The sequence below is a fragment of the Psittacula echo genome, assembly GCF_963264785.1.
Source record: "Psittacula echo genome assembly, chromosome: Z".
In the NCBI taxonomy this organism is placed as follows: domain Eukaryota; kingdom Metazoa; phylum Chordata; class Aves; order Psittaciformes; family Psittacidae; genus Psittacula; species Psittacula echo.
This window is the reverse complement of record NC_137742.1, coordinates 75,629,901-75,651,532: the sequence shown is the minus strand read 5'-3', so window position 1 is coordinate 75,651,532 and position 21,632 is coordinate 75,629,901. Positions and strand designations below refer to the sequence as shown.

General features: G+C 43.7%; 2 protein-coding genes across 2 annotated transcripts; one reads left to right on the top strand and one right to left on the bottom strand.

Moving 5' to 3' along the window:
• Positions 1-282: 282 nt before the first annotated feature.
• LOC308232271 (uncharacterized protein) lies at positions 283-19,068 on the bottom strand (the record flags this gene model as incomplete). The annotated part of the gene is made up of 9 exons (XM_080638346.1): positions 283-585; positions 1,781-2,024; positions 2,755-2,805; positions 4,214-4,443; positions 6,142-6,203; positions 12,346-12,482; positions 13,485-13,691; positions 18,070-18,230; positions 18,997-19,068. The coding sequence occupies 9 exons, from the start codon at positions 19,066-19,068 to the stop codon at positions 283-285; spliced, it is 1,467 nt and encodes a 488-aa protein (XP_080494472.1).
• RPS23 (ribosomal protein S23) lies at positions 19,061-20,978 on the top strand. The gene is made up of 4 exons (XM_080638067.1): positions 19,061-19,165; positions 19,464-19,623; positions 20,318-20,438; positions 20,783-20,978. The coding sequence occupies exons 1-4, from the start codon at positions 19,162-19,164 to the stop codon at positions 20,927-20,929; spliced, it is 432 nt and encodes a 143-aa protein (XP_080494193.1). The 5' UTR covers positions 19,061-19,161; the 3' UTR covers positions 20,930-20,978.
• The last annotated feature ends 654 nt before the right edge of the window (positions 20,979-21,632 follow it).

Below are 21,632 nucleotides of genomic sequence, written 5' to 3'. Positions count from 1 at the left end.
TCTTCAAGATTTGGTAAGCTGGACAGAAAGATACATATTTTGGTTCTGTACTAGAGGGATAAAGTCCCATAACCTGAGATCTCTTACAATGGATTTTTTTTTTCTCTCATCTTGTTTCCCAAGACATCTTTATGATGGGTATCAATAAATATCAGACAGTAACCAGCTAAACAGTCTGTCACCTACTTCGCTCATCAGTTGGTGAAAAATATGAACAAGCTACATACAACAGTGCCAGCAGAAAATACCAACTGTTTCACTGTGACAGATAAATGTGCACTGCTAAATGTAGATTTTACAGAGCTTTTGGTTTCCGAGTTCAGAGGACTCATTTCCACTGCTTCTCAGTGGCTCTTTCTCATCTCCCATGTCATTGTCTTTCATCTGTGGAAAATAGGCAGGAGAAGATTTGCATTCATAGTGCCTGTCAAGAGACTTCAGGTGAATCAACATATGAAGAGCGTAAGCAAGAACCAGCAGCAGAATGAGTGACATAACCAATCCCATAAGTATTGCTGGAGAGAAAAAGGATGCACAGTCTTTTGCATAGCCAAAATGTCCTTCTTGAATGTTAAAACCTTGAATCTACAAAGACAGCAAAAGGGCTCATGTTAAATAAAATAATTGCATCTTAGTTACAAACAAATTCATGGATTTGCTTCTGATGAGAGTAAGAATTTTTAATTTAACACCTGCCTATTGCAAAATTGTATTAGTGCTAGCTGGAGTTAACGTTCAGTTTATCCAGGTAAGTCTTCTAGAAACTGCCAGCTATTCTAATCCCCATCACTCTGCAGCCCAAAAGATTTGCACTTGTGTTTTAATCAAAGTCTTCAATGATCACTCTTACTAGCCCTGTAATATTTAATTCTAAGTGTGGTAACTTTCAAGTAAATGGGTTCATTTCCAGCATCATCTGTTGAGACACTCCAGAGTCTCTGTTTCAAACTGCATAAAATTCAATGTGGCAAACAAAGAAATATTTTCAATTGCCTATCCTAATACTGGATTTTTCTCACCAGATCCAAGTGTATGGTAGATGTTAGCAAACCACCTAAACCACATGAAGTTGCACTCAACTTACGGCCAATACCAGTAAGTTTGACTTCTGGCTTCAGTTCTAACATGAAGTCTGCCACATTGGCATTCAGGGAATTGATTGTTCCACTAAATCAGTCCATGGGCATTTATCACATGGTGAAGCAAGGTGATCACCTTCCTCCCTCAAACCTCTTCTCAGCTCTTCATGCCCTGTTACTTAGGTATCTAAAAGCAACACATCCCAGTTCAGTCATCTCAGGCTCCCTTACACAGAAAAATAGGCACTTTCAGAAGATGATTAACCTCATCCTAAAACAAGGACTTAAGATGAGTCAGAGGAATTATCCACTGGCTTTAAAGGCAGGTTGAGGTGATTATAATCAGGGCACAAGGTTAAAATCACTAGGCATCGAAGGCTAAGTGAAATGAGCCCCCATACCTTGTGACTTATGCTGCTATTGATGCTGGGTTTAAGAGCCCAGTTCAGAGAGACAGAACACAAAAAGTTAAATTCACTCCCCACACCAAGGGGAAATTCAGGCAAAAGACTACAGAGTATCTATCTATAAAGCCCTTCATTTCCTTTGACAGGAAGGTTAAATATAATTGAAGGCTTCATTTATATTTCAAGTTCCATGGAGATCCTGTAAACTATACATAGAAGGTCATCTTTTCTTGGCAGCAAAATTTCCCACCAATCTACCTATGGGATCCACTTGGCTTATTTCCATTACATTACCTGGAAATCAATAAAAGTGACTTCCCAAAGCTTTGAAAGATCATTTGCAGAGCTAGGTATGAGAAGTGCATCATATCTCTGCAAGCTGCTCACATGTTCACAGTGGTAGGAGTAACTCACTGGTGCATATATTCTGGTTGCATTAAACGTCGCTTGTATGGAATGATTGTAAAGAAGCTGCAGTCTGTGTAAGCTGAACCGGTTCTGAACAGACAGCTGGTAATAGTTGGTTGTTAATAAGAATCTGAAATATGGTATGGGAAGAAAAATAAGAAGTCTGAATAAGAGTTGCACTATTAAATTCACAAGTTGAACAACCTTATTAAACTGTGTATATATATATATTTCACGTATATATATGTATAAATATATTACTATAAAGCTCTAGCTCCTTCTATTGAGTGTGGAAAGTGATGTGAGGTTCTTGCTTGTTGCAGCTGAAGGAGTTAGTTTGCTGCTTTCCCTCACAGTGAGAAGAAATATGAAGGATTCTTCCTAAAAGATAGAGAAAAATCTATACGCAACATTAGTCTTGCACTTCCATCTAAGGTACATAAAACTGTCTACCAAGAAATGCTGTTTTCTTCTATCACCAAAAAGCAAACATAAAGTAGGTCATAGTCTGATGCTTCAGTGGCCCACACTATCAGTTCTTGCGGCAAGATTCCCAGACAAAAATGTAGCTAATTAGCAAGGTTTAGCAAAAATCTCAGACATGGGAAGATTCTGTACAAAAGAGATGACCCGAATGATTCTCATGAATAGAAAAGTCAACACAGAAAAAGAAATGCCTTAGTAAAACAAGGCAGGCAAATGACAGACCTGTTCAATGCAGGGGTCTCAATTATACAATCAACAGTTTCTATCACATTATTTTGCTTACACAAGTTCTGAAACAAACTCCTCGAGCAACTGCATAACAATGTACATTATACATGTGATTACCTAATATTTTCTTTATCATATAAACTTACCGAATAACAAGTCCCTTTAGATTGCCAATGTCACCAAAGTTCAGAGAAAGCCTAGGTCAAAAAGCAAGTATCGTAAGGCTAGATAAAAACTTCAGAGATCTTGAAAGCAGCACAAAAGATGAAGTATAGCTACAGATGAAGCCTTTTGCTCAGTATACTTTTGAAGTCAATGGGGGAAAACCTGAAAGGATTAAATCTTCCACCTGTGAATTCCAGTAGTTCACCTTTTAATGTGAATGAGGCTTAGACTATCCAGAAAGAACAGAACTGCATGTTCAACTTTCAACACAACTCAATCCTGCTGCTTCCAGCATCAGCTAACAATTAGGTTCATTTGATCTGTGCTCTCTTTCTCAAGCCATGCATCATGGCATGTATCTCAAGTCATGCATCACCTCTGTATATCACTAGAAATTGTTAAGAGGCACATTCTCATCTTTTTAAATACTAGAACATGAAAAAATGCAGATGACATTTGATTTCAGATTTCACAGATGTGCATCACTAGAGCACTTTCTACAGAAACATCTTTAGATGCAGAGGTGAAATGCTGTTATGAGCTTAAGGAAACTGCTGGGTTTGGTCATGTTATTTTTATTGTTGTGTGTCACTACATATTTAAACATGTTTATGGAGTAGACCCAATGCTCATGTTCAGCACATGCCCAGCGTGGTACCCACTTCCTAATTTTTAGAGTCTTACCTACCAGAATGCAATCAATGACATGGTATTACACATGAAGCCAGCCATCACACTATGTGGAGGGAGAAAAGTGGTCAGGTATATGACAAGGAAATAAAAATAACTACATGACTTTCTATTATAGCCATGGGATTAGAGAATTTTGAATCCAGTTAGGTTGTCTCCCTCAGGTTTAGCAGGAGCAAAGCTGCCAAAAGCTGTTCATCCTGAAGAAAATCATGACAGACTAAGTTGTAGAGTTCAGAGGTATGAAGACTCTTCAGGTCGCATGCAAACCTCTAGAGAATTGACTCTTCAGCTTCAGCAACTCTTGGCACTACTGAGACATGGGGCCACCTGTTTCTAAATACACATCTGTGTCTTGTACCAATGGTTTACATTATTGCTGGCACACATCCTGTGAGGGGATAAGTAGTCATGCGCAGCCAGCCCCTAAGCCCCCATATTTAGCATCAGATTCACCACTCCATCTCCTAAGCACCTACGTAAACCAGCTACAGAGATCGACAGCTTCAGCTTCATAAGCAATAACAGCAAAACTGATTTTTGAAAAGAACTGACTGCAAGAGATGAAGGTAGCTATGTGTGTCTATGTGTCTCATGAAAGACTGGTCTGAAAGTATATAACCCATGCTGCCCTGCTGCCTGCAATGTCAGGACATTATAGGAAGGAGCTTGCCCATAGGGCTCTACACCACATAATACAATGTCTGTTAACCTTCAGTATGTATTTGGCAGAGTACTATGCCACCTTACACTGCGTTGTCTTCACTGCAGTTTGACTCTCCAACATCCACTGTTGCATGGACACCAAAAGTCTTCTCTGTCAAATCCAGCTGCATGTGGTTTTCAAACTTAATCATGATTCTCTTGGCCCAGAACAGAATGCAGGGGATGCCATTAACCGTGATGTTGAGAGGGCTGTAATGGCTGTGGGTGGCTGCTCTTTCCCACTGTCCTTTCCTGCTCAAGTTGTAGCTGACAACCTGAATTGACCACATAAAAGATAAGTATCAGAAGATGCATATTTCAGGAGTTACTCTCCATCTTACCAATATAATAAATAAATGAGGCCAGTACTTGGAGAGCATCTGTGGAGCCAGTTCTCAGCAGCAGTAGTAATAAACTGAGAAAGCAGAGAAATCTCTGGCTAACCCCTTCCCATCACAGGAATGCTACTCTACCGACCTCTAGCTCCAGCACAATTGCCAGAGAGCCAACAGAAGTTATATTTATTGCTAGGGTAGCATCACTGGTGTAAAACACATTCTTATCATGCTCCCATCTCACCCAGAACACCTACAGCTGCCAAATATAAAAAGTTGAAGCAAAGCCAGAATCATAAGGTGCTCACCCCAGCAGAGGACTCTCTACAACACCTGCAAAAATTATCTCAATACATTACATAGGACTCAGCTTGGGCCAAGGACATAGCCTAGCATGCAGAAAGCACACTGGGCAGCTGTCCAGATGAAAGAAAATATCCCAATCTACACCTATTTGTACAGAGCTTGGCTCCTAATGGCTTTAAAATTGGGAAAATGCCTGCTGCAGAAAACAAGGCTCAAAAAAATAGTCATTTGCAAGATTAAAACCTGGGGATTGAAGTTTCTATGTTAGCCATAGACACTAGAGAAATACTATTTCTTCTAAGCTACATTTCATAGCCAAAGGAGGCCAATCTGGCTGTCAGACAACATATTTTGAGACAGTGAGTTAGGGCTTAAAAGGACTTCAAAATTTAACCATTTCCATATTTCAAACTAAGCTTTCCAGACACCAGCTTTTTTCCATCTACATATATGTCCTACCCAAATCTGGTAACACATATGTCTGCATGTCATATGATTGAGCAAGTACAAATCATGCACGAACAAGAGATGTATTCTGAGTCCCAATCATAAACAGCATCTTACCAGGCTCCAGAAGGCAAGTAGTTAAGCCCCAAAGCTTTGTCTTGGCTTAAAGAGAGATTTCTTTTTGCTGCTCAGTTTAGGGAATCATGTCTCCCCTCTCAGACCCTGAAAGACCCCTTTATGTACAGCACAAGACTGCTTTATGATTAAATTAGTAAGTACTTACAGCAACAAGCTGAAAGGAGGATAAGATCATGCATGGTCAGAAAACATGATGAAACATTGACTATGACTATCATTTGTATAAATTATAAAACTGTCTTCTCAGAAGTACAGATGAGACAGATTTGATCAGCAGATTATTTACATGAGATTGCATCCCTTACAGGGTTTTTGGTAAGGAAGCCTTTTGTGCTCTATTTCTGTCGAGACCTACTGGATGGACTCAGGAAAAACTCTCACTAAATTTGAACTATCTGCAGTTTTGCTTCACCTCTTCTTTCAGTACCAAGTGATATAATCAAAATACTGGCCACAGTAACCAAATGGCATTGTACAGAATACGTATGATAGGATTTGGTTCCATCAGTAAGATCCTGTGCCCAAACCCACTGCCACTCAGCACCAGCAACACCAACTGAAGTCTCAGATGGCTACTCCTAAAAGCAGAGGTCTTGTACAGCAGGTTGTGATTCAGCACCATATCATGATGACTGGGACAGTTTTGTTGGCTATTTCTTGTAAACAATGCATTATTTAATTCAATAATGTAAATTAAACTAATGTGCTATGAAAAAAAGCTTACAGATCCAGCCCTTCAAACATTACCTGTGTCACTGGTATTTTATTTACATGAAGTTTTGGCTTCACACCACCATCATAATGTTGACCTGCAGAAGAAAATGTGTTATTACTGTACAAAGAAAATATCCAATCACTTGTAAAAGCATAATCTTGCAGGTTCCTATGCAAATAATAATTACTCCTGCACAAAAACATGCATTTCAGAATACCTGATTCTGTTGTGGAAAATATTTGGATTGGTGCTTCAATACATGCATCTTCTAGTTTACTTGTACAACAGGGTTCCTCTTCTTTTCATTGATCATGTTGTCACTCCTACTGGGAAGAACTTCAGTGCCCAGAAATGGATTCTGCCTGTATATGTATTTATATGTATTTATTCACCCCAAATACACTTTACAAAAGCTTCTTCTTTCTTCTTACAGCCAACTACTGATAAAGGGTGTGTACTGAACTGCATGGCCAAAGCGTGTTAATTATGGGTGGGAATTTCTTTCCCTGCACTGGCCAGAAAGAGGAAACTGACAAATAACCTGATAGCCCAACTGCCTGCCAGGAAAGTAAGAGTTTCATAGATGACACTTCATTTCATGGACATTCTCACTGCTCCATCCTTCAAACATTTATCTGTTTTCATTTGGTTAAAAAAATAAACAAACAAGCAAAATAACAACTTCTTTCTTGTACCATCTTCTCACTGTACCTGACAGTCAGTCAGTAACTTATTATTTTAACCAGGCAAATCCTTTAAAGAGTGTTTTTTAAAAACACATAGGCTTTAACAAAACATTTGTCAGGAGAGTCACTAATGCCAATAGAAGCAACATCTGGGAAAGATGATCTTTTACAGCCACACTAGCAGAATCAGTATCTAGGCATTCAGCCCACTGAAAGCCTTACCATTTCTTTGCAGAGAATCTTGATCTGAAAACACACGTGAACTGGAAGAGAGGAGAAAAACATTTATTGTACAGCATCTGTATTTAAAGTATGCTGCAAGTTTACTGGGGAAAGCTCCTGCTCAATAAAATACTCAAAACATAACTCAGATCCTTGGCTGGTAAATGTCAGAAGAATAGGACAAATTAATCTACAGGCCAGTGCATCCAGGATAAAAATGCCTCATTTTCAGAAACCCCTTAGGTGGATCAGCCCTGACAGGCATAACCATATCCCTCCCATATTGACTTAGGGCTTCGTTACCCCTCTTGTCCTATTCATGGGACATCAGCTTTGGGTTAAAGACTGAACAAGTTCCAGCCCACAAGCAGGGGAACACAAGGACAGTTCTGCACCATCCGCAGCTCCCAGTGAGGATCAGAAGCAACACATTGAATTCTTTCAGGACAGAGCAAATGCACTGGTCTAGTATGTCTTCAGCCCAGATTTACAGCCATCTCAAGACAGCTCCTGAATAGTTCATAGCAATCCCAAATCCCATGAAGCTGCAAGATGGGGCAGAAGGGAAGCACATCTCAAGAGACAACTACAGGCTCATGAAATTTTCAGCCTTTGATATTCTTTGGTATAACTTAGAGATAAGTCTGCAACTCATGTATTATTTGCTTTCCTGAACTAGAGAATCAAGCCCAGCAGATTCACATAAATCACTCAAAGACCTACAAGATCAAAGTCCAAGAAACAAGGCTTTCCCTTAGGACCACACTCCACTCCCTGAGTCACAGGAACACCTTCCAGCCCCCTACAGTGGGCTACCGACTGATCTGATGACACGTGTCCTCTTCTCAAGTCTGCCCTCAGCGTTCCCTAGCAGGTGAACACACCAGCACTCACAGCTGATGATCATCCCACAGAGACTCTGTAGACCCTGCCACACACAATGCCTTCTAGGGCAAAAGCAATGGTGGGGCCAGACATGCCTCACAGCCGCTTCACATGGAAGTACACCTCCCTCTTCTTTCCTTAACTTGTTTCTTACTGCCTTTCCAACCCACCACAGAAGCAAAATACTTGCAAAGTCATATACAAAGCTCAAATACTTGAAAAGTTATACACCAGCATATAAAGACTAGGAATAAAGGCAGCTTTCAGCATTCATGCGTAAAGTGTACCATAAGGTATTTGAAGTGCAGAGTCAAGCCTTGGCCTTGCTGGGGAGCCCTTGCACAGCTGAGTGAACCCACTCCTCGATAGACCGGCTTGAGTAGGGGGATCTGTGTTACCTACTAGCATGTACTGCAGGAGTTATCCCATCCTAATTTCCAATGTGGCATCCTTCATGGTAGATTAATACGAGTCTGAACAATGTAACACTACCAAAGGAGAAATGTGGGATGGTTCAGAGCCTGTACTGCTTGCTGTCATGCCCTTGCAGTTTGATCACACTTAACGTGTGTTCCGGGTTCATAGGATTCCCAAAGACTGGATACCAAACACAACATAAACAATCAAATGCTCTAGTCTATTCATCAAGTTATTAGTGCAAAGCAAATATATATATATGTTAATGCGAAGCAGGTTACATACATACCAACCCCTGGTTGCATGGGATACTGCCAAGCCGGAGAAGGAGATGGAACATGCTGTCCGGTTGGAGGGGTGGCAGGCAGCGCATCATCAGGGTGTCCCCTGAACCAAGATGCGCATCTGGCCTTCTCACCCTTCCGTCCCTGCACAGGTCCTTATATCCTCCTCGGGCTGGAGTGGAAAATTGGCAGTTGCAACATCAGTGCACACATGGCCAGCATGTGAACAGAGGTTTACTGGTATAAGACTCCCTTTTGCTAAAGGTGGTGTTAATCTCCTATCTTCAAGGTTATGTTCCCACAATCTGTGCCAAACAGTACTTTTTTATTTCTGTATGCTTCACCACAGACCATTATCTATTGTCACTGACACAACGTGGCCTGCCTGAAACCCACGGCAAGGTTGTCAGCCTCAGCAGAGCCCATTATTTCATACACAATGTCTTGTTTACACTTGAGGTTCAAAAAGGCAGCAGGTTCCAGTCAGTGTCTCTTAAGTGAGAATGCCCTTCTGCAGACACTCTCTGTAGCCACAAATACATCTCCTGTGTCCCCTCGCAAACTCCTCACACACAGAAGGCACAACAGATGAAAGTGAAGCGGAGTCGGTGCTCCAGCTTCTCACTTTGCTGCCAAACACAGGTCTGATGAGCAGCTTTGCTCCAGACCATCGGAAGGCTGCTCAGTCCCTTCCGCAGCCAGGGCAATAAAGCAGCAGACAGGTTGCAGAGAAAACATAACACAGCACAAAAAGACAGCTAGGCTTTACAGCACTGCAGCAGTGACTGTGATCTGAGCTGAAAGAACCATAAAAAGATCTTTGAAAGTTCAATGTCGGTAACACTATTTAAAAGCAATCTGGCAGTTTTATTTACAGAGAGCAAGACCAACCTTCTCCTTAGCTGGAACTGTTAAATCACAGTTACTTCAAGGAGGCTATGCACTTTTAGAGCGGGTCTCACTTTCTCTCACTGCCCCTTGGACAGCAAGGTTAGTGGTGGGCTAAGATCTCCCGTCCACTTGAAGGTCTCACATCAGCAGTGAGCAGCCTTCAGAATGGGTAAAATAATCCTCATTTTGATGAATATGTTACAAAAGACACAGCCAAAATGGACGAAACCTTGGGGTTTTGCTCAGGAAAAAAACCCTCTCTTAGGCTGCTTAATGATTAGGAACACAGGGTGTGTGGTTTGACTCAGGCCTATTTTTGCTTTATAGTCATTCTTCATGATAGTTGTGGCTTCAGGTTGGAAAAGGCAATTTTGGAGCATTTTTTCATGATAATAGCTACAAGCAAGAGGCACACCACAAGGAAATAAAGGTGAATTATTTAGTTAGTACTAACTTTAGTTACATTTAGGGTGTACCTTCCAAGAAGGCCACAGATCAGAACACTTCCATTTTATGTTGCTGAACGATATACAAATCAGAGTGATTGGTTTCAACACGAGTTCAAGAAATCAAAAGCCATACTACATGACCTCAAGATCTTGAGGGCCAGAGTCTGGTGGTAGGGAAGTTACCCGGAAGGCCCATACCACTACTCGGGTCAGGCTGGGTATTGGTCAGCAGGTGGTGAGCAATGGTACTGTGCAACACTTGCGTTTATTGTTTCTTTTCCCTTTTTAGTTTTATATTCTCTTCCCTTGTTATTTCCCTTATCATTATTATTATTGGTGGTAGCAGTAGTGGTTTGTGTTATACCTTAGTTACTGGGCTGTTCTTATCCCAACCCGTGGGAGTTACATTCTTTCCATTCTCCCCCCCAGCCCTCTGGGATGGGGGAGAGAAAAGGGTGGGGGAGTGAGCTAGCAGCTGCGTGGGTCTGAGTTACCATCTGGGCTTAAACCATGCCATTATGCTTCGTTATACTTTTAGCTCCTCCATGTATACATAATGTAAAGCTTATAGCCCATCACTCCAGTTCGGAAATCACCATACTGCAGTGTGCAGAATAAAACACTGGGATGAGAGGAGACTGGTGTAAAATTGTGTAAGGAATTTCATTCCCCACTGGACTTCACAGAATCACAGATTGGTTTGGGTTGGAAGGGACCTTAAAGCTCATCCAGTTCCAACCCCCTGCCAAAGGCAGGGACACCTTTCACTAGACCAGGTTGTTCCAAGCCCTGTCCAACCTGGCCTTGAACACTGCCAGCAATGGGGCAGCCACAGCTCCTCTGGGCAACCTGTGCCAGGGCCTCACCACCCTCACAGGGAAGAACTTCTGCCTAAGAGCTCATCTCAGGCTCCTCTCTTCAAGTTTAAAGCCATGAAGACTTTATACTGTTCTGGGAAGAGGAAAGGTTATGTTTGTTTTCCTGATTGTCAATATAAAAAAACCAATATTAAAACCATCACTTAGTTTTCCATCTGGAATAAGGCCAATACCATGGTTATGACAACTAAATCACCTTGAGGAATGCTAATTGATAGGCAACATCAAGCCTTAAGGAGAGCATACAATGTATATGTGAGGTATAACTCATTGTGAATGCCCCTGTGGGGTCACATCCTGAGCAGAATAGTTATAACTGGCATCCACAAAGCCCACGAGTGCAGGTGGGAGCCTCATGACAATGCAGCGTGACTCCTCCACATCTGTCATGGTTTAAGCCCAGACGGTAACTCAGAACCATGCAGCTGCTCACTCACTTTCCCCCTTCTTCCTCTCCCCACTCCCAGAGGGATAGGGAGAAGAATCAAAAGATGTAACTCCCGTGAGTTGAGATAAGAACAGTCCAGAAACTAAGGTATAACACAAACCACTACTGCTACCACCAATAATAATAATGATAAGGGAAATAACGAGGGAAGAGAATACAAAAGCTCACCACCCGCCAACCGATACCCAGCCCAACCCGAGCAGTGATCTAGCCCTTCCGGGTGACTGCCCCCAGTTTATATACTGGGCATGACATGCTGTGGTATGGAATACCTCTCTGGGGAGTCTGGGTCAGGTGTCCTCTCTCTGCTTCCTCCCAGCTTCCTCTCCTCATTGGCAGAGCATGAGACTGAAAAGTCCTTGACGGGGTAAACATTACTTAGCAAAAACCTAAAATGTCAGTGTGTTATCAGCATTGTTCACAGACTAAAGCCAAAACACAGCACTGCAGTAGCTATTAGGAAAGAGAAAAATAACTGTCACAGCTGAACCCAGGACACCAATCCATAAATAACCAGCCCAAATACACTCAGATATGTATGTTGTATGTTGAATTTAACCTCCCAAGAATGTCAGGAGCCCACCGTGAAATTGGATTAGCCCTAATACAAAGCATTTGGATGACTAACCACTATGTAAACCCCAATTAAATAAGATGATAAATATAAATAAGTGCAAATTCCTTCTTATCAGATAACATTATCCATCTACATGACACAACCAAGTCTGGCTTGTTTGTCTGTAAAATTTCATGTGGGCTCCAGCCCTTGAAGACTTGCACGTGAGCAGTCTTTAGTCCACTCAGATGAGTGGCATGAATAATCCTGGCACTCAACAGTGATCAAGTGCACTCGATCAATGCTGGGTGCAGAGGCCACAAAGAGTTTCCATGCCAGCTGGTTAAACGAAGCCATAGTCACTGTCACATTCACATGCCACATTCACAGTGTCTTTTACTCTTCATATTGCTGCCCTGACACATTGCATCAGATGGCAGAGTGTACTCTACTGCAGTATTCCACTTACTTCAGAATTATCACTTTAATACTGTCATTGTCCAGCTGCAGACTACCTCACTGGCTGCTGAACTAGTTTCACTTGATTCATGAAGCATTTCATTGGAAAATAACATGCGAACCTTCAAAGGCACTATAAACAAAGTTCTGATGAAAGGTGATGAATGCTCCACTGCTTGCACTCTCTTGGATTCTGATCTGATTGCAAAAAAGTGCAATTATACCAAGAAGACACTAACATCTGAAAACTAGCAGAGGAGAACAGCAAGTAAGCTATTTAAATGAAAACGTATTGTAGTACTTATCAGTAACTGACTACCAGATCTCTTAATACAAGCTTAAGCAAATCATCACATATCCATCTTGCCTTAAATGCACAGATTTTACTGCCAGCTGTGACTTTAATCAGCATATTTGATCTGTGTGTTATTAGAGACTTTGGGGCACAATTCAACTAATACAGTTTAGGCTGTTTTCACTTTTGTAATGCTAGGCTCTAGAAAATCCTCTTTTCCCTGCTGTAATTTGGGCTTCCTATTTATACATCATTACAGAATGAAATAGCATTATAAACAACGTTAAATCCAAATCTCTAGTAATTTTATAAGTTAAATATTTTTTTGAAATGTTGAACTCATGCTTCAAATATTCATTCTACACAAGAATAACATTTTAGCATCTATCTTTCTTGGAAAGTTTTCACACCCTTGTTGTTATTCTATTTATAACTCCTTTTTTACACAGCCCACAGCAAGTCAATGTGAGAGTCATTAAAATGAAATTATATATAAGACAGATGCCCATAAAACACTAATTTTCAAACCATTATATCTTTTATAAAACCATATTATAGTTACACTTTTAATGTTCCGTACACTTCAAAATAATTAATTTCTGTATTAGCCCCAGGCATTTTCAAACCTGAAAATAAAGTTAAAACCATGTCCAGACATCCTTTAGGATCAAATCTGCTCACACACAGCACAAATTACTAAATTACAACATTTAAATCATGTGTTCCACTCCATCAACAGTTTGATACACACTCAATTACTGACCTGCCATTTATTTCGTCCTCAGACACTGCAAATCCCACGTACAAAACAAGCAGGAGGACCCTAAGGGCAGCGTTTCTTTCCATGGAGAAGAGACCCAGATCCACCAGACCCAGCACATCTGCTCTTCTGGTCCACCACCCACGCTCTGTCTGGCAGCATGATGGGCAGCAGATCCAGCCAATCCAGGGCGGGATTCGTCACTCCGTTGCTGCACCGGTACCCACCAGAGAAATCCTTCGTGTGCTCGGATTTATCCTGACGCAGACACCTACTGATGGCTCCTTCCAGCTTCCTTGTGAATTCCAGTTTACACGTTCTGGGGAAGTTACACCAGGATGTGAGCTGCTTGCTAAGGGAAAAAGAAATAAAATCAGATGGTCTCTCCAGGTTATAAAATCACACTGAAGAGCACTTCTTATCTGTACTCAACCCTAACCTTACTGAAAGGTGAAGGCTTCCAAACCACTCTGAAACTTCTTCTTCCATATATAACCAGACAAAGAATTACATGTATTTTGAAGTCTTATAGTGCCTTCAGAGTAACAGTATTATCTCTATTTTACAGAAGTCAAAGATTTGGAAGCATTCCTTTCTTCAGCACTAACTCAGTTTGCGTGTGACCTGCTTTCAAGCTCTATTGTTTTATACCTACAGATAACTCTAAGCAGACCACAACAGTGAAAAGCCCACAGACTTACAGTGCCCTGGTTTGGACTGTCAGACCAAGACATGAAGGTTCATCCACACCACTGTGGACATGGCAGGTTTTGTCTCGAATGGGTCATTATCAAGAGAGGTGGGTTGCAGGCACCAGTATTCAGGTGTGCTCATATATGTATATACCTATCTATGTACATAAATACTTCCACGGCTTTCCTGCTCCCACAGCTTTCCTGCTCAGCAGCTAACATCAGATGTCTGCTAATGTGATCACACAGTAAGCCCTGCTTCACTGACTTAGAGCTCCTGTGTGTTGCATTCCAGACATAAGATAAGGACAGGGGCTTTAGCATTGTAACTATTAAAAGGGATTTACAATCTTAATTCATTTCTCCTTCAGTGATACAGAGAGTATTCACTAATCTCAATAATCTCTAAACAGCTTGTCCTCAGTAGTACTGCTCCTATCCAACTTAAGGAGGAATCCAGATACTTATGTGAGAATTCCAGCTTGAAAAATGAGATAAGGAAACGTAGAGATAACCAAGTGTGGGAAAATCACTGTCATGGGGGGTGGAATTAGAGAACACTGGGGTTTAACAGAAGTTGCAGTATTAGAGAAACCTTTTTCAGGTAAAACACAGTTGCCACTTTCAGGACAGTTGGAACGCACGGAATCTGCTCCACTGCTATCCCAGAGAAGCAATGGAGGGTGGAGCAGAGTGAAGACACCGCGGCCAGGCTCTGTTGTACTCCCTGCAGGATTGGGAACTCGATGGTACCATGCAGCTGTCAAGCCGCATAGCAGCTGTCAAATGGGAAATATAGGAGAAGATGTCCATTGCTGAGCCAACAACTGTGGCCAGATCACTTCCCTTAGGTGAGCCTTGCTCATTATAATCTCGTTATAATACTAACTCACACCTCCATCCCAGAGTTACCGCCTTCAAGGTACGACCACCCCTCACCGAGCATGAGCTTTGTATTTTTTATTGGCTGTATCTTTAAATGAGAAGCGAGAGATTTTTACACCAATCAATAATAAAAGAATGTATGACTGGAGTCACCCAAGCTCCACCTGAGAGCTAAGGAAAGTATAAAAGTGAAAGAGAAAGGAGGGCAGGTAGAGAAGACTCCATCGTAGCTTCTGGGATCAGTCGATGGGCTGAACCTGTCTTCTCCCCCATAGGGACGCCTGTTGGGTAAGAACTTCATCTTTTGCACACTAACTAATAACTAACTCACACCAGATGTTACCGTATATCGCTTCAAGCTTGTTTTTGCAGACAGTCCCTATCACTGGCAATCACAAACCTTATTTACTCACTACTTTATATTAATAAAAAGTGTTATTCCATAAACTGTCAGCGTCAGTCCTTCGTGGACGCCAGCAGTTGCTGGCAGCAGGTAACATATTCAGATAAAGTGGGCAGACCTGCTGAGGGGTCCCGCTTATGCTGTTGGTGTCTTTACCTGAACAAGTCAGTCGAATTGCTCTCCAATTCAGCAGGACGGTTTGATGAAGGATCCTGTCATGGTTTAAGCCCATCCGGTAACTCAGAACCACACAGCTGTTCGCTCACCCCCCTCACCTCCCTGCTCCCAGAGGGATGGGGAGGAGAATGGAAAGAATGTAACTCCCACAGGTTGAGATAAGAATAGCCCACAAACTAAGGTATAATACAAAACCACTACGGCTACCACTAGTAATAATAATTATAAGGGAAATAACAAGGGAAGAGAATACAACCGCTCACCACCCGCTGACTGATACACAGCTCAATCTGAGCAGCGATCTGGGCCTTCTGGGTAATTCCCCCCAGTTGGAGTGGCTGCAGTGTCTGTTGTCAGGGTTGGTGTAGCTGCTGTGCTTGGAGTTGGAGTAGCTGCATTGTCTGTTGCGGTCAGGGTTTGAGTTGCTGCTGTGCCTGTCACTGGGGCTGGTGTAGCTGCTGTGCTCGGAACTGGAGTAGCTGTGCTGTCTGTTATGGTAGGGGTTTGAGCAACTGCTGTGCTTGTTACTGGGGTTGACGTAGCTGCTGTGCTTGGGGTTTGAGTAGCTGTGTTGTCTGTTGCTTTGTCAGCAGATCGAGGGACATCTTTTTCCTGCTCCTTACAGAACAGGGCCCTATAGGCGTAGGACAAGCCCCAGCACGCTGCAGCGAGTTGTCCTTCTCTGGTATTGCCAGGATGACAGCATCTAAGTGTGCTAATTTTTTAGGATTACACATTTGTTCAGCACTGAAATTCCAAACTGGCTTAAGTCTTTGCCCATACTGTCTCACACACCCTGCTAGTCATGACTGTCCAGCCTCAGAGAAGATCTCTTGGTAGTATTCTTAAATAGTCATTTAACCTTAGACAAGACCTCAGCCGGACCCTGCTTAACTTTCCAGATAGGAAAAGATCAGGCATTCTAAGGGTGGTCACACTGCAGGCAAAACATAGAGAGCATATGCAGCAGCAAGCTGGCTCCCAGCAAGAAGAGCAGGGTGCTTTCAAGGGCATTGAAAGGATATTCAGGATCTTTAGCTTTTCCAGAATCTACTCCCACTGTAAATAGCCTGGTGGGGGAGCAGAGGGTGTGAGGGAATATATTTTCCATAGCCTGACCCCCTACGGGAAGGAAAAAGAAAGATGTATAATTGTTAAAAATTCCCATTACATGCCTCCCATACTATAGAGGTGATGACCACACTGAGGATGCATAACAGCCCAGTTTCATGATCAATAAGTCTGTTGTATTACAAGTCATTACCATGAAGTACATTGAAACAATAACCTTAGCCCACGCCCCAAAGCCGATAAACACTAAAAGTAAGGTACAACATGCCGAATGGCTGAAACTCCAAGACCAAGCACAACAACTCCAAGAGCAAATAAATCAACACTGCAATCAGTGACTATTAATCCGAAACAACAAATGCTTATCACAAATACGATTACACACACTCTGGTCAGATCTGTCGTTATCTCAACCCTTTGTGCCCCATGTTGGGTGCCACAAAGCACTGTTGTGGTTTAAGCCCAGCCAGTAACTCAGAACCACGCAGCCACTCGCTCACTTCCCCCTTCTCCCTCCCCCCACGGAGATGCTGTGAGGACTGAAGCAGCTCTGCTCTGGAGACAGGCTGAGAGAGCTGGGCTTGTTCAGCCTCGAGAAAAGAAGGCTCCTTAAGGGGAGACCTTAGAGCAGCTGCCAGTGCCTAAAGGGGCTACAAGAAACCTGGAGAGGGGCTTTAGACAAGGGTCTGTAGGGACAGGACAAGGGGGAATGGCTTTAACCTGACAGAGGGGAGACTGAGATGAGCTCTTAGGCAGAAGTTCTTCCCTGTGAGGGTGGTGAGGCCCTGGCACAGGTTGCCCAGAGAAGCTGTGGCTGCCCCATCCCTGGCAGTCCTCAAGGCCAGGTTGGACGGGGCTTGCAGCAACCTGGTCTAGTGGAAGGTGTCCCTGCCCATGGCAGGAGACTGGAACTGTATGGGCTTTAAGGTCCCTTCCAACCCAAACCAGTCCGTGATTCTGTGATTCCCTTACACTCCTTGCACCCTTCCTAACAACCCCAAAGGATGCCATCCTACACTGAGAAATCTCCATACAGACTCCAGGCATTACTGCAAATGTTCTGGATGGAGACTAGATCAAGAATGAAGCTTCTTTCCCTGTTAGTGTTCATAAACCATGTAGACGAGGCCCTCAGGGACATGGATTAGTGGTGGAGTTGGCAATCCCAGGAAATGGTTGAACTTAATGTTTTAAAGGTCCTTTCATTCCTAGCTGATTCTATGATTCTGATTCTTGGTCTACCTTTAGGGACAGCAAACCCCACCAAAACAAAACAAAAACCCGCAGTCTCCATTACATGGTAGATCTACCACTGTGGAAGAGGTCCTAACACTTGTGTGTGTTCATTCTCCTGGCGAATGTGGCAGCCAGGGGTTCTGGTTTATTTTACAATCAACAGTGTTTTATATAGTACTTGCCTTTAAAGTGAGAGAAAGCCACAGGTTCTGAGGTACCACACAAGACAGTCAAAGCCCTAATTCTCTGTTTTGAATCCAACCTACTTTTTGTTGCTCTCCCTGCTGCCAGCGTCCCACGAGGGAACTAAAGGCACCTCACACACCAGCAGACAGGGCTGCATGGGGATTGTGGTGGCCAGCAGCACCTCGGGACACTGCAGGGTGCTGTAGCTAACTCTCCAAGTTGAAGCTTTTGTTTCACAGCTCTGCAGGACAAAAGAAATCAGATTCCACAGGGAGAGCCGGAGATCAGATTATATCAGTAGTTTTAAAATAAATCGTGGGATTTGGGTGAATTTATCTGCTCAGCAAACCAAAATGTTTAATTTTGGAAGCACTGATGTAACAAACTAAATAACCTGTTTCCATGCACCAGCCTAATAGCCCTCGGGGGGGCTGGTTCCTGGCCATGTCAGTAATCTAGGGTTTTTTCACTGCAAACAGACCCACTTGGTCTTGTGTGTCATCTGCAAGCATGCTGATGACGCACTCAATCCCACTGCCTGTGTCATTGATGAAGGTATTCAAGATATCCCAGTACCAACACCTGAAGGATGTCACTTGTCCATCCACGCACTGACCACTACCCTCTGGATGTGACCATCCAGCCAATTCCTCATCCACCAAACAGTCCACAAATCAAATCCGTATCTCTCCAGATGAGACAGAAGTATGCTAGGCAGGCACCCTGTCAAAGGCTTTACACCAGTCCAGGCAGACGACATCTACCGTCCTTACTTTGCCCGTTGACACAGTAACTCCATCATAGGAGGCCACTGGGTTGGTTAGACAACTGTGTTTGGTGAAGCCAACCGCAAGCTCAGCATCCTCCGGACCTCGCGGTTCCTCAGGGCGCTGCGGCGCTGCTTCACTCCGGCCCCGCTCTACAGCGAGGTCGATAGCGCCCGGAGCAGCTGCTTAAAAGCAGTGCGAGCCTCCCCCGCAGCCTGCTGGGGAAACCGAGCACCCCACCCCCCCGTGGTAGTGCCGCTTCGGGCCGGGTCGCCCCTTCCGGTGCCTGGCGGGAATTTTCGTCAGGCGCATCGCGGGCAGCCCGCGTCGGGGCCTCACGGCCGCACTAGTCAGCGCCGCGTGGGGGGTGAAATCTCTTTCGCGCTCGGTAGCCAGAGAGGAAGGATGGGTGAGTGGGACAGCGGGGCTGGCCTGGCCCGGGCCAGGCCGGGCGAGGAGGCCGCGTTGGCGGCACCGCGGAGGGTCTCGCAGCGCTTTGCCTCTCTGCCCCACGAGCTGCTGCTGGCTTCGGGTCCCGCGCCCCGTAATGCTGGGCTGTGCGGCCGCGCCGCCGCCGCCGCCATTACTCTGCACAGCGCGGCAGGGCCTAGCGGCGGGCTGTTCCCATATAGGCAGCGCCGGGTGGCCGGGCCTGGCTAAGGTTAAGCGAGGTGCGGCCTGCTCAGCCCTCTCCGCTGTCTCTGCAGGGAAGTGCCGAGGTCTCCGCACCGCCCGGAAGCTCCGCAGCCACCGCCGCGACCAGAAGTGGCACGACAAGCAGTACAAGAAGGCGCACTTGGGCACGGCGCTGAAGGCCAACCCCTTCGGCGGCGCCTCACACGCCAAAGGCATCGTCCTGGAGAAAGTGTAGGTAGAGCCACGCGGCATCCCCCGATGTGTCCGGACAGCGAGGCCTTTCGGGGAGGAACTTTTGATAACGGCCTCTAAACTGTTATGTTACCTGTGTAGTGACACGTTTCTCTTAGCTTGTGCGCTAGATTGTAACGTGGTTTATTTGTTCCACGTGGCTGTGTCTAAAGTTATTTTTACTGTCGAGTCACAGACTGGTTTGGGTTGGAAGGGACCTTACAGCTCATCCAGTTCCAACCCCTTATTTTGCTTCAGTTTAGGATTTTAAGGGGGGGGGGGGGGGGGGGGGGGGCGGAGTTTGTGTGTGCCTGATCTCAAAGATCCGATCCACTTGTCTTCTGGCTTTTTTTTTTTTTTTTTCCTTTGTTAATTTATAAGCTTCACTGGGACATTGCCAGGGCTCAAAGATGCTTGTCTTTTTTTATTTGTCCCTCCAGATTTTTAATTACTGAATTAGTGTGTGTGTGTAGGTGATAAAATTTCTACGTAGCTTGGGAATTGAGGTTTATATATTGAGTATATAAATGTATTTAATATATATTTCTAAATCTAAACATCTAATATTTTCTGTTTTGAAGTACAGATGCAACTTGCATTTAGTACAGATTCATGCAGTAACTTCTGTAATTAATGTCTGCTGGTTCGTCATATGGATGTTTTGTTAATATATTTCCACGTGCTTCCATTTTAGTGGCGTAGAAGCCAAACAGCCCAACTCTGCCATCAGGAAGTGTGTTAGAGTCCAGCTGATCAAGAATGGCAAAAAAATAACTGCTTTTGTTCCCAATGATGGGTGCCTGAACTTCATTGAGGTGAGTCGTTTTCCAGAAGTCATCTATAAGAAGTTGCATGTCACAGGGAACACACAATAAAAATGCGTAATTGACAGATCTGGCAGGTGGTTAGTGCCATGCTGCACCTGGTGCATCTTAAAAGCTGTAACTGCAGAGATGATGAAAACACCAGAGATGTTGTCTTGGCTTGTGTTTCCAAAACACCAAAGGGGATAATTGTCCTTCATTTACGTAAATCTATGGACAGCGTTCAGTATTTCCACCCTTTCCTTAGAAAGTCACTCAGGTTCAATGTTACCAATTTCAGAAGGAGGCACTGGTTTGATGTTCATGGCTGTGTAACTATGCGTTTTTCATTGCAGGAGAATGATGAAGTTCTGGTTGCTGGTTTTGGCCGGAAGGGTCATGCTGTTGGTGACATTCCTGGAGTTCGCTTCAAGGTTGTCAAAGTAGCTAATGTTTCCCTTTTGGCCTTGTACAAGGGCAAGAAGGAGAGACCAAGATCATAAATTTCAATTAATTTGCCAAGAAGGTCAATAAAGCTTTTGATTGGAAAAACTTGTAGCTTGTTATTTAAGACTTACTATATTTTTTTAATGTTGATCTGCAAGTGCCATACCTCAGGCACTAGTGTGTACTGTCTTTTTTTGTTGCTGGCTGGCTTTTCCTTATGTAAGGAATGCTTTGCGCTTAATGAATCTGTTCAACCGGCAGGTGAGCCTGAAAAGCACTTGTGTTTCCAAATTTACCTTTGTGTTGTGTGGAGCCAACACAAGTTGTGTGCAGGGGAGCTTCTTCTATGAAGAGAGTTACTTCTTAGAATGAAGAGGTGGTGTAGTGGCCTGTGGACCATCCCTGAATGCCAGTGCCTTCATGAAGTCTTCTTCAGAATCAGAATTACCAGGTTGGAAGGGACCTTCAAGATCATCAAGTCCAACCCATGCCCTACACCTCAACTAAACCATGTCACCAAGTGCCACATCCAATCTCTTTTTAAACACATCCAGGGATGGTGACTCCACCACCACCCTGGGCAGACTGTTCCAATGTTTTATTACTCTTTCTGTGAAAAATTTCTTCCTAATATCCAACCTGTACCTTCCTTGGCGCAGTTTGAGACTGTGTCCTCTCGTTCCGTCAGTTGCTGCCTGGTGAAAGAGACCAACCCCCACCTGTGATAAGGTGTGATAAGGTCACCTCTGAGTCTCCTTT

Coding starts and splice junctions, on each gene's coding strand:
- RPS23 (XM_080638067.1), top strand. Junction 19,624..20,317: donor GGCATCGTCCTGGAGAAAGT/GTAGGTAGAGCC, acceptor CTTCCATTTTAG/TGGCGTAGAAGCCAAACAGC. Junction 20,439..20,782: donor GGTGCCTGAACTTCATTGAG/GTGAGTCGTTTT, acceptor TTTTCATTGCAG/GAGAATGATGAAGTTCTGGT.